The 12,948-nt window shown below is 39.4% G+C and overlaps 1 protein-coding gene across 7 annotated transcripts in view; it reads left to right on the top strand.

Annotated features, from left to right (window-relative positions):
- The first annotated feature begins 291 nt into the window (after window positions 1-291).
- The window catches only part of LOC145688484 (uncharacterized), a 93,664-nt gene continuing 81,007 nt past the window's right edge, over window positions 292-12,948 (top strand). Inside the window, exon 1 of one of the 7 annotated variants that reach the window (XM_081762784.1) lies at window positions 292-383. Coding sequence is in view for 1 of the 7 variants with exons in the window: in XM_081762781.1 (XP_081618907.1) it covers window positions 5,098-5,124 (27 nt within the window). In the remaining 6 variants the exon portion in view is untranslated. Of the gene's footprint in view, window positions 384-934; window positions 1,205-1,724; window positions 1,750-4,269; window positions 4,379-4,504; window positions 4,719-4,931; window positions 5,125-12,948 lie in introns of those variants that run through there. The other 6 variants (XM_081762787.1, XM_081762782.1, XM_081762786.1 and 3 more) reach the window with 6 other exon arrangements.

The following is a 12,948-nucleotide window of genomic DNA, read 5'->3' as shown; positions in this document are numbered from 1 at the left end:
ATTTTCTTTTGTCCTCTATACCAACAATATCGCCAGCCATTTCTCTCTATTCTTCATAAATTTCACGGCTCTGGTCCATTTAATGTAGATTCGTTGTTTTTCACCTTATCCCCACCTGTTCTTACTGCCTATTATATTTATTTACAAAGATCTACGTTATTTCGTATCTTATAAGCATCTCTAAAGATTCATCTCATTTCATCATGTGTTTCTTTTGAATACACCATCTATAATTGCCGGGAGAGTGATTTTCACTAAGGCATGTACTAACCGCAGAAGAAGAAGAAGAAATGACTATCAGCCTATTCAGCCACTCCCTCCGCTGGTAGAGCAGTGCAGTTTGGTGATCACAATATTCTTAGAAGGAACACAAAAATCAGAAAGTAAGTCTCTGTTGTTTCCAGACATGTACCGTAATTCCCGTTAAATTATGTACCAGAATATGTGTTTATAAATAGTACGAGGCAGCCTTAGCGACCATGTCCACTATTACACTGAAAATTGTTAGAAGATGAGTAAAGTATATTAAATATTGAAATTGTTTGCACTAATTAAAACCGTAGTCATGTCATAGCATAACCGGAATGGCGCGGGTTGGAAACCCGAATTCGCCCGTGTTAATCGAATTTATTATAAAGTTACTGTAGAAAAATAGTGACGCCAGGAATGCCTACACACTAGGAAAATTGTAGTAAAATAGAAAGAAAGCAGAAAACAGCACTTTTATTAAACGAACACATAGTACAATATGGAAGTTCGAGGCAAACCAACAATCCCCGACGCCAGTTTCACTCGAACTCTCAATACGTTCATTGTTTTGCTTCTGTGTTCTACATTATCCATTTGTTTTGAAGTATTTGTCCGTCTTCATCCATATCCATCCATCAACTGGGTCCAAACTTATGTGGTTTGCTTCGATCCTCTGGTTCCATTAACCAAATCCATTGTTTCAATCCGTCAACTCGATTGATTGAATCCATCTTTGATTCCGCCGAGTCAGTCCAGTTCCATTCAGAGATTCGATCCTTACATTCCACGGAAGGATTCGTTCTTGAGAAACGAATGCTGCAACTACCCAGGTGCATTCAACTCATCAAGATATCAAGTAACACAAAGTAAAATTGATTGATAGAGCAATAGTACTATTTTTCAGCAACGCAAGGATTTAAACAGGACGTTAATATCACTAAACTGTCTAGTGCAGGTGAAGTTTAAAGATACCACGAGAAATAATCATTCAAAAATTAAGATTCATTAGCTAATTATCCTTTGGCAAAATATTTGCACCAGGTGACATGATAATGACCATTAATTGAGTTTTTTTTTGGGGGGGGGAGGTAAACTGTACAGTAAACGCTCCAGCTGCCCAGCGATAAGTAGGATCGCTTGAAAAGGGTACAATAAAGTACAGAAAAAATAGCTGAAAGTTTGCACCCATTTTGTTGTAACTAATCGAGTGTAATTTCTCATGTCTGCATAAGGGTATCAACTGGAGTGAGCATTGTAAAGTTTGTCAGGTTTTACTTTGGAGCGACGAAACGAGAGAGGAAAGTTCGGTGATCGTGAAAAAACCAAATCGAATTCGAGATTTCAACGAATTTACACATTTTATGGCCCATAAATACCGTGGTACCGAAAAAGTGAATTTTTGGAGATCTGTCCGTTTGTTCGTCTTGATACACACTATGTAGATGGCTATACTGTTGAACGTACCGTATCTCAACCAAATTTTAAACTTAAGGTTTTTAGGTGATCTAGTATTTTTTTTTTTAATTTCCTTCCTAATTCTAAAAATGAGAGTAGTTTACTTAGGGATAAAAATCAAAAAAATGAATTTTTTTTAAAGACGGCTATGACAATTTTGTTTATACGGTATTTCATAAAACAATTTTCCGAAAGCAACTCCATTACGTGGTATAAGTTATTTCTCTGGGAAAAATCATGAAAGGATAGTTTACTCTTCGAGGTGGTTGATTTTTTTTTTGTTCTTTCGAACAAATTTTTAAATAGCAACTCAGACAATTTTATCCCTATTTTATTAATAAACTGACAATCTGTAATAATCCATTTTCCATGAAAAAATCTACGTAGGATAGTTTATTTTTGGGGCTAAGTTTTCCAGACGATTTTCTCAGAAACGATTCAGCCAAGTTTTTTCATACATCATAAATAAATGTTTCATAAGTAAACAACATAGCATAACTCGTTTCTCTTGGAAAAAATTACGAGAAGTAGCTTATTCTTGGTTGTTTTCTGGAGATTTTCTGTAAAGAACTCTGGCGATTTTGTCCATATTTCATAAATAAATATTTAATATATGACTGTAATAGGTTGAAGTATACGACAGCTACTTCCCGTTTGGGAAGGGGGGAAACGTCATATTTTTAGGAATTATTCATTGACTATTTAGGATGTTAAAAAGTAGGTAACACAGCGACTTCGATTTAGTTACTGACTGATTCAAAAATAAAAGAGACGTGCGTGTATTCCGCTCTCGTTGTGTTTTGAAGTTTGTTTATTTACTTTGACGATTTTCTAAAATACCATTCATCCGATTTTATTATTTTATAAACATATATTTTATTAATAACCGTAACATATGGCATTACTTTTTTGCTACCGTATAGAAGAATCTGCAATTTACTTTTGGGGATGAGTTTTCTTTGAAGTTTCCGGAAACCCCTTGTAATTTTCTTCGTATTTCACAAGAAAATATTTCATTAATAACTGCAGCACAACATGATTTAATTTAAAGAATTGGAGTGAGAAAGTTGAGTGCGGTAGATCATTGCTTTCATTTTTAATTATTTTTACTTTGAAGTAACGAAACGAGGAAAGAAAGCATAGTAGTAATGAAAAAAAAAATGAATTCTAGAATTCAGCAGATTTCCACGTTTCATGGGCCATAGCACATATGCCCATATATACCGAAAAAAGTTAATTTTCGACATCTGTCTGTCCGTTCGCCTTGAAGTAGACTCACCTACAACACATGTTCAACAAATCGAAAACAAATTTTGAACTTAAGATTTTTATGTAATTTTTCAGAGGTTTTTTTCGAATTTTCTTCCTACCCTTAAAAATAATGATAATTTTCTGAAGAATGAAAATAACTAAAAATACGATTTTCTCAAAAACAGCTCTAACAATTTTCTTTATATTCCATAATAATCAAACCCCATACTATGATGTAAGTCATTCTCTGAGAAAATTCAGAAAAAGGTAGTTTACTCTTTGTTTGAGTTTTTTTTTTTCTCTCAGAAACGATTTTGTTCTTATTTCTTAAATAAATATTTTCTGAATAACATTGCAATATGTCATAATGCGGACGAGTTCCTGGAGCATCAAAACATTGAGAGAGAGAGAAATATGTCATAATTCATTTGTCCTGAAAAGAATGTACGGGTAGTTTATTCTTGGAGGCGTTATTTCAGACGATTTTCTCAAAAACGGTTCATGCGATTTTTTAAATTATTATTATTATCATATTACATAAGTAAATATTTCATTAACAGCCTGACAATATGGCATAACTTATTTGTTCTGGGGAAAAAAGTACGAGGAATAGTTTATTCTTTCGGGTGGGTTTTCTTTTCCAAACGGTTTTCTCAAGAACGACTCAGGCAATTGTGCATAAATAAATATGTCATTACTATTCTTATAATGTTGCCTATGTCACCTGTATAAGAATATCTGCAAGGGGTAGTTTACTTGTGGGGTGAGATCTTTGTAATTTTGTAAAATACCACTCATGAGATATTGTTAGTTTATCATTTAGTTATTTTCAACCCTAATATATGGCATAAGCAATTTCTTATGAAAAATTTACAAGAAGTAATTTACTTTTGACGGTGAAGCTTTCCGAAAATCCATTATAATTTTGTTCGTATTTTACATGAAAATGTTTCATTAATAACTGCAGCACAACGTGATTTAGTTTAATGAATTGCAGCGAGAATGATTAGTGCCGGTGGCCTGTACATTTTATTTTAAAATTACATCATTATGATTTTGCAATATGCTACCTGACGAGACCTTACATCGCACAGGAGAAATTTAGAGGAGCCGCGATATAGTTTTTGCAAAAAAAGTTACGTAACCGTTAAACACTTGTATGGATGAGTTAAGTATTTTTCTCACTTACGCTGCCAACTCAAGTACAACGTTCCAAAACTCACATTTTCATTTCAATTTTTTTGCTTGCTTCATTAGCTTACAAAGCATGAGAAATTCTCATGTAAGCTTTACAGTTGTCAGAAAAAAAAAAAAAAACACACAATATTGTCAAGTACCAGAGGTATACATCATGCATCTTCCAAACAAGACGCCTGCTGGGTAGGGAAATCATATAGGCCGATATGTGTGACTTTCTTTTCATGTAAATACGTTTCCTTACCTTTTGTATCTTTGATTTATCTACTCTTTACAATTCTTTCTTTCGGAAACAAACAAAAATTCGTGCAGGTTTACTATATACCATCACCTAATAATAATAATTAAAACTCTTTGTCCTCTAAGTGATTCCCAAAGACATTCTGCAACATTCTTTTGTTGGAAGATGCCCAAATAATTGCGTATGGATTGATAATGTATATACTTTTAAAAATATGTATAATAAAATCATACATATATGACTCAATGCTTAGCGGTTTACAGTGTGAAGGTCATGTTCTGTTTTCAGATTAAACCACGTTTTATGTTTCTGGTAAAATAAACAGGTACAACTTCAAATTTAAGTGATTGAAAATCCACATGCGTTTTAGGTGTATATCCAGGATAGTGTAAGGCCAATGTGTGGTTTATGGTTTCTATGGAGGGGTTATGGTGGTTAAGTAAGTAAACAGTAGTTAATTTGGAAGAGATGGATTGGTCGAAGCGGACACACACCTTGGCCTGTAAGATCACGAGACATGTGGCTACTTATTATATCATGTGATTACTGTCTGTGGATCATGTAGAATCGCTCGATTGGGACCGATCTACTGGGTGTGCGTGTGATAAAGTGGTTTCTGGACAAACTTGTGAAGTGTCGTGTTTTTGTGTGTGTGTAGTGTACAGTAGTGATATACACGCCTCGTTTCGAGGCAACTGTAAACAATGGCTGCCGCGTCGGGCGGGAATGATGTAAGTCCTGATTCCACTACTTCACTTCCGTCGACAATACCGATTTTAGCTTTAGCAGACCTGCACCAACCTCCTGGCCCCGCTATGGAAGTTACAGTTATTACCGATTTACCTAACCCCCCGCCAGTAGAACTCACCTACAAACCTCAACATATGGCTTCTTACGTTATACACATTACATCCCATGATCCCGTCAAGCCTGTGGGCAAAACTCATCCCATAGCTCTGAGACGGGCATTATTTAAGGCAAATGTGGCTGGAATACAGCATTTTGATACCATTGGGCGAAATTTAATTAAAGCTACTTTTGACACCGCCACCATTGCCAATGCTTTATTGCACCATGAGTTACTGACACAACAAGGATGAAAAGCGTATGTCCCCCGTTACGCCGTTACCTCCATGGGTGTGATTAAGGGTGTCCCCAGGGACATCACTATGACGGATCTTATGGCGGACATCCAGTGGGGTGGAGCAAAGATTACACATGCAAAACGCATCGAACGTCAAGTGGGATCTCAACAACCTGCACCTGCTTCTTCTGCTACAGCAGTCTTCACATCGGCTTCTTGTCCATCAACTACTCAATTTTCTATCAGGACTCCCACCACTACGGTCGTTTTGACTTTTGACAGTCAAATTCTACCATTGGAATGTACTCTATACTACTATCGGTTCAAGGTCACCCCATATGTTCCCCTGACTAAGCTGTGTCGCAATTGCCTTCAATACGGACATTTAGCCAGGACGTGCAAATCAGCCAATAGATGTCACCACTGTGGCCAATCCCACGCCTCTGACAAGTGCACCAACGCTGTGGTGTGTCTTCATTGCGGTGCTGCACACACTGCTGATGAGCCAACCTGCCCTGAACGGAAGCACCAACAACGCCTACAGGAACTCATGGTTAAATCAAAAAATATCTTATGATGAAGCTCGCCGTATGCTCCCACGCCACACCTCTTATGCCCAAATAGCACAAGGGTCTCCTACCTCGGATGTTGCTTCTAGTGCACCGCCTCGCTCTCAAACTTTTCACTCACCTGCTCTTAAACAACCACCGACTTCTCCCAGACGATTATTTCTTTCAGCGACCTCCTCTACAACAGCTGCAGGACGCGCCACTTCCATTGGCATCCTTCAAAATATACCGTCTTCCAAAGGACGCAAGGGTCTTTCCTTCTCCACAGCCTTGTTTCCTCCGCGACAAAGCACAGCATCTCAAGAGCAACGAGTACCAAGGAAAGAACTTGCACGCACGGAGCGCTCTCCTTGTTTGGATTCCATACCTTCTACATTTATTACTACGAACCATTATAAAGCCATTCGCAATGTCCTTTTCCAACAACTAGTTACTACGAATCTTCTTACTGATGCTGATTTACAAGCAGCATTGACCACCGTATCTCGTATTCTAGGATGGCCAGACAAAAACTGATTAAAATATTACAATGGAACATTTGACAGGCACGAGGAAAAGTTGCGGCTTTATGGCGTCTCTGCTCTATGTGTCAACCCACAGTCATTATGTTTCAAGAAGTTTGGTCCTTTCAGAAATTCCACCTTACGTTACCTGGTTACAACATTATACAGGAGAATCGCCAGGATTTTTACGGCGGTATAGCCTTGGGGATCCGAAGAGGATTGTCATATATGTCACTTACGGGGTTTCCCCGACCACCTTCTTTGTTTAACCAAATCCAGGGAGTTCGCATTGGTGTGATCACTTTCCTGAATATGTATGCACCACCTGACCACCCTCTTCCAGCGACATACTGGATCCAACTGTTCAAGAAATTCCCAAGGAACACTATCATTGGTGGCGATCCCAACACCAGAAGCATTCTGTGGGATGAGATCACTAACGACGCGAGTACAGAGCTGGTTACTGCCTTAAAGCTTAGTTCTTAATGGCAAATGATGGTACCTATACCCGTTTGCTTTCACCACGTGAACGGCCCAGCGCTCCTGATATCACACTCCTCAGCCCGCAACTGTATCTGGTTCATACATGGCAGGTCCATGGATATATATACGGCAGTGATCGGGGCTGATTTTGGATTTAAACCAGATCGGAAATGTCACTGTTCATCTGAATGATCCCGAAAACTATGGATTAGACATTAATATTGGTCATTTTCGATTATTATTATGGCTCCCCCTCCTCCGTGCTGCGGTACACGGCATCAGAATTGTCACTGTTAATCTCAGCTACTCTTACCACTATAGATTCGACACTAATATTAGCCATTTTTGATCATTTTTAAATGTTTATCCGTTGTACCCTCCCCCTCCCCAACTATCAGGGCTGAATTTAGATTGAAACAGCAAAAGAAGTGTCACTGTTTCTCTCATCGACCCCGAAAGCCATGGATTCAACACTAATCGGTCATTTATGATCATTTTTAATTTCTCTCCCCCTCCCCTACGGTATATATAGCTCCCCCTCCTCCGTGCTGCGACACACGGCATCAGACTTGTCACTGTTAATCTCAGCTACTCTTAAACTATGGGTTCGACACTAATATTAGGCATTTTCGACCATTTTTAAATGTTTATCCCCCTCCCCAACCATCAGGGCTGGATTTGGATTGAAACAGCATCAGAAGTATCACGGTTTCTCTCATCGACCCCGAAAACTATGAATTCAACACTAATATCGGTCATTTGTGATCATTTTTAATTTGTTTCCCCCTCCCCCTCTTCTACGGTGCATCGTGAAAGTGAGTAGCCTAAAGTAATCCCTGTTCATAAACTCATGTATGTTGAAAATTTGATTGAGATCGGTCGGGTGGTTCAAGAGTGATGAAATCACAAAGGCAGTCATTTTAATTTTTTGTACATATATCTCCCCCTCCCCTAGGTTGGCTCGTCAAAATGAAACGATGAAAAACACCCAAGGCCTGACCTCATATATGTTGAAAATTTGATCGAGATTGGTTGAGTGGTTCAAAAGTTATTAGGTTTTGTTAGTTTTTATTTATACGTCCTTCCCTTCCAACTCCCCCTAGGATCTACCGTTAAAATTAAATTACAAAAATGTTTCCAGATCCGAACCTGATGGATGTTGAAAATTTGATTGAGATCGGTCTTATAATTCAAGAGTTATTAAGTTACAAAAATAGTCATTGTCAGTCTTATATAAATTGATTTTTATATATCCCCCTCCTTCTCCTCCCCTACGTTGCTCCGTCAAATTTAAATCATAAAAACGATCCCAGGCTTAAACCTCATCTATGTTGGAGATCAAGGTCGGTCGAGTGGTTCAGGAGTTAAGTTTTATTTATTTTTTAATACCCCTTCCCTCCCCTTCCCCCCTTAGTTCTACTATCGAAGTGAATATCCTAAAACCAGCTCAGCCTCGAACCTCATCCATGTTACAAATTTGATCGAGATCGGTTGGGCGGTTCAGGAGATTTAGAGTCACAAACATAGTGATTTTCAATTTTATATATATATAGATTATATTGTACATAATCATAAATATATTGGGAGAACATTTACTGATCAACAGAGCAGTAAATCATATAATATGGGAAGGGGTGGACATTATGGCCGTTAACCATAATCATATATGAAGGTGAATGGAAATGGATGATAATGAGGTCCATCAGACATCACAGCAACGGATTTTGTTAGCAAGACAGATGTGTGTTATCTTCTGATCCGGAGGCAATTCCAGATCTGATGGAGACAGGGGAAGCCCAGTTAGACAAGAGGACTACTATGCATAAGATGGAATAATGCAAGGCGATGCCGTGCCGGTGATGTAGTCTGAGATGAAAAGATAGTCAGGACTGTCAGGTGATAAGGAGAAGTAGTAAAGAGTAAAGAGAAGCGAAAGAGGGGTATGACGGAGAAGGGCGTTGGACGGATGTAAAGCAAAGTGATGCATCGTGTTTACAAGTATAGAATGGTGTGTGTGTAAGCGAGCGGAAACGTAGCGGAGGCGTAGGGTTTCAAGATGATAAAAAATGTGGGCAAATGTGGTGCGGTCATAGATTTCGTGGGTGGGGCTGGGAAGGCGGATACGGAAAGCTAGGCAGAGGGCATGCCGTTCAAGAATTTGAAGCCTGGTGTAAAACGCGGGAGCAGCATTAATCCAGGCGGTAAAGTCAAAGGTAAGTACCGGGAAGAGAAAAACTTTGTACGTGGTTAAAAGCGTGTGCGTGTTCAATCCCCAGGTAGTTCCAGTGATGCGGCGTAAAAGGTTGAGGCGGTTGTAAGCTTTGGTGCAGATGGATTTGAGATGGGCAGTCCATTTTAGATGTCTGTCGAATACTATCCCTAAATAGGTAACGGTGTTTTGAAGTTGAAGAGGGACGTGGTCGACATGGACATGAAAATAGGCAGGGTTGCGGTAGACGCGTGAGCGTTTGTTCGGAGGCAGAAAGACGATATATTGTGTTTTGGCAGCATTGAAAAAATGAAATGAAATCTTTAAGTTTTACGTCCCACGATTATCCCGGTTAGGCGAAAGGAGACGGTGATAATGAGAAATGAGTGAAATGGTGGAATGAAGAAAGTGGGAAGAAACGGGTTGGCAGCATTGAGTTTCAGACGCCAGCGTCTGCACCACGAGAGAAAAGTGTCAATAGCAAGCTGCGGAGTGCGATTTATCTCTTGGATAGTGTTGGCTGTTGCAAGAAAGGCAGTGTCTTCGGTAAATTGATATATATAAGCTGGTATTGCCTGGTAATGGTGGAAAATCGGCCACATATAACAGATATAATAACGAAGATAACTAAGAACCTTGAGGAACACTGGAATGGAGAAAAACAGGATGTGAGAGGTGGTTGTTGATAGATATATAACTAAAGCGACAAGAGAGAAAGTGGAGGATAAAACGGATATAACACAGAGGAAGGCGGAAAGAAAAGAGTTTGTATATAAGACCGAGATGCCACACCTTATCAAAAGCTTTTTCCAGATCGAATAAGACGAGGCAGGAAGGTTTAGATGTGCTAAACTGTATTGTGATATTGGTTGTTAGGCGCATAAGTTGATCATTGATACTGTATGAAGGCCGAAACCTGCTTGAGGAAGAGGAAGAAGATTATGAGCTGAAAGTTGATGGTGTAGACGTGCGACAAGGATTTGTTCCAGAATTTTGCTGAACACAAGGGTGAGCTGAATAGGCCGGTACGAAGAGACAGTATGGAGTGGCTTATTTGGTTTGGGAAACATGAGAGTGATTAATGATTTCCAAGGAGTCAGTATGAAGGCTGTGCGTAAAATAAACGTATAAATACCGGCAAGTAAATGAAGAATAACATGGCAGTAGGAAATACGGTCAGAACCTGGAGCGGAGTTGCGTTTACTGGCGACTGTGCTGCGGATATCTTCCACCGTAATAGGAGCTGTGAGAAGATTGTTACCAGGTAACTGATGATTGAGATTAGGTTGAAAATCTGGTATTGAAAATTTGAAATTATCTGATGGATGACGGCGAAGAGACGGATCAGGCGAAAGCGGAGTGAAAATTCCTTGAAGATAATGAGCAAAGGCGTTTACTTTAGCTGTATCGTCAGCAAGTGATTCGTCTCCATCTAAGAGAGGATAAGGTATGCGAGATGAGCGGCCAGCGAGTTGGTGGAATCTCTTCCAGTATTTTGTGGGATGAGTGGCGGTGGAAAGATCGTTGCAAGTAGCGATCCAGCGACGGCGTTTATAAGCAACGAGATAGTTGTGGACAGTGCGTTGATACTGACGGTGGAGACGGAGTGACTCAAGGTTACCAGTACGAGTGAAGTCTCGATAATGTGCCCGGGAACGTTTGATAAGTGCAAGATACTGAGGAGGTAGAGCTGGTTTGTAAGCATGAGCGGTGCGAAGCGAAATATGTTGGGCAGAGGCAGTGTGGATGGCAGCAGTAATAGTATCTAATGCGACAGAAAGATTATCTTCTGTTTCAGGTTCCGGTATATTTTCTAACTGATGTTGAAATAAGGTGCGGTAACCGTTCCAGTTGGCTTTGTCAAACATGGGATAAGAACGAGGGGGTGGAGGAGTAGTGCGAGAAGCAGAACGTGAAGTTGTGGTGGTCAGAAGTATTGGCACATGATCATGCCAAGAGGATCCAGGACATCTAGCCTGCAGCGAGTCTGAGATTAAGAGAAGAAATAACTACATCCGGTCCGGTATTGCTACTAGGTCGAGTAGGCTTGAGTAGTGGATGAAAATGGCCGGTAGTGTGCGTGATAAGGTAGTTGCGGAAATCTTGTTGCCGACGGTGAGAGCGATTGTGAAAATTCAGATCAGCTAGAATTATGTAAGTGCGATAGTTATCTGAAATGTATTGGATAAACTGCTATGGAAGAGGATGTCCTGGACGAATGTAGAAGATCGCAACTGTGGTGTTAAGTTGTTTGAAGTATAAAGTAATAACTAGCTGTTCAGGTAAGGGATGTATTGGAAGAGTAGTGCGGCGAAAAGGAAGAGATGGAGAAAATCCTATAGCGACCCCACCATTTGCCCTCTTTGCTGGTGCCTGGTTATCGTATCGAAGCATGGTATAGTGCGGCAGATGCACGCGGGTGCGAGCTGCAAGATGTGTCTCTTTCAAAATGAAACACACCACATATTTTTCGAAAAGTACTTGCTCAAATAAGATTTTATGTTGAGGTAGAGAACGAATATTCAGAAAGAGAAACGTAATATCCATAATGATGATAAGGTAGTAGACGGTGGGGTAGTAAGTCTTAAACTTCTGTTTGCAACGGATCTGAATGAAAGTAAACAGTTTGGCCAGACTAAGTAGCTGTAAAGTTGGTGTTTAGGATGGCTTTGGCAGTTTGTTGAACTTGGCAGAGGATATGGTTGCGCAGTAGCAGATGAATATTTTGTAGTGTAACTGTGAGAAACGATAAGAATTGGGTAATTGTGATTGGCTGACAGATATCCTGAGGAATAGATGCAGCTTGGCTAACATGTGGTTTCAATGGTACTGTTAATTCTGGTTTGAGTGGATCCGCAGTAGGTTTACCCTTGCATTTGTAACTATAGGTAGCGTGTCCAGTTTCGTTACCAGTGGAACATTTAGAAGTTTGGTTGAGGTTAGTGCAATTACGGCTGCTATGAGGGCCAGAGCACTTAAGTTGGTTTGGATAGGAGCCGGTTGGATGATCGTTATAAACTTGGCACTTTTCACAGCGCATAGGAAGTGGAGCAGGAGAAGGAGAAGGATCGACACGGTGTCGTGTGAATTTGTTAAAACTCGAACAGTTTTTTCAGGTTATAAAATATTGAATCCTACCCTACCAACCACACTTCCCAAGCTTACATGAGTGATGTGACAAATTCAGTTGGTACAATTTCTCTTTTCTCTCTCTCTCTCTCTCTCTCTCTCTTTTTTTTTTTTTTTTGTTTCAAAATTTAATGTCCCACTGTTATGCTCCAAGGTTAAAGAAGACTGATGATGCTAATTAAGTAAATGGTACCCCTTATATCTGGAGAACTACATACAGTGTAGCCAAACCCAAACTATCACTTAACTCAATATGATGAGCTTATTTCGAAAAAAAAAAAAAAAAAATCGATTTAGGGGCCGTTCAAAAATTTTGTGGCCCCTGAATCAAAAAATCCAATATATTTCATTGAATCATTTTTTTACGTTGTATCTGGAGAACTACATACAGTGTATTCAAACCCAAACTATCACTTAATTAAGTATGATGTACTTATTCAAAAAAAAAAAAATAAATAAATAAATAAATAAATAAATCCAGCGGCATAGCGTAAGGGAACGCCTGTATGCCCGGCATCCCCTGTTAATAAGAAAAAGTACGTATTTCATTATATTTATAAATTGTTTGCTTATAATTA

This window comes from Thermobia domestica, chromosome 6 (genome assembly GCF_964235325.1).
Source record: "Thermobia domestica chromosome 6, izTheDome1.hap1.1, whole genome shotgun sequence".
Taxonomy (NCBI): domain Eukaryota; kingdom Metazoa; phylum Arthropoda; class Insecta; order Zygentoma; family Lepismatidae; genus Thermobia; species Thermobia domestica.
The sequence above is the reverse complement of the archived record's forward strand: the minus strand, read 5'-3'. Positions and strand labels throughout refer to the sequence as shown.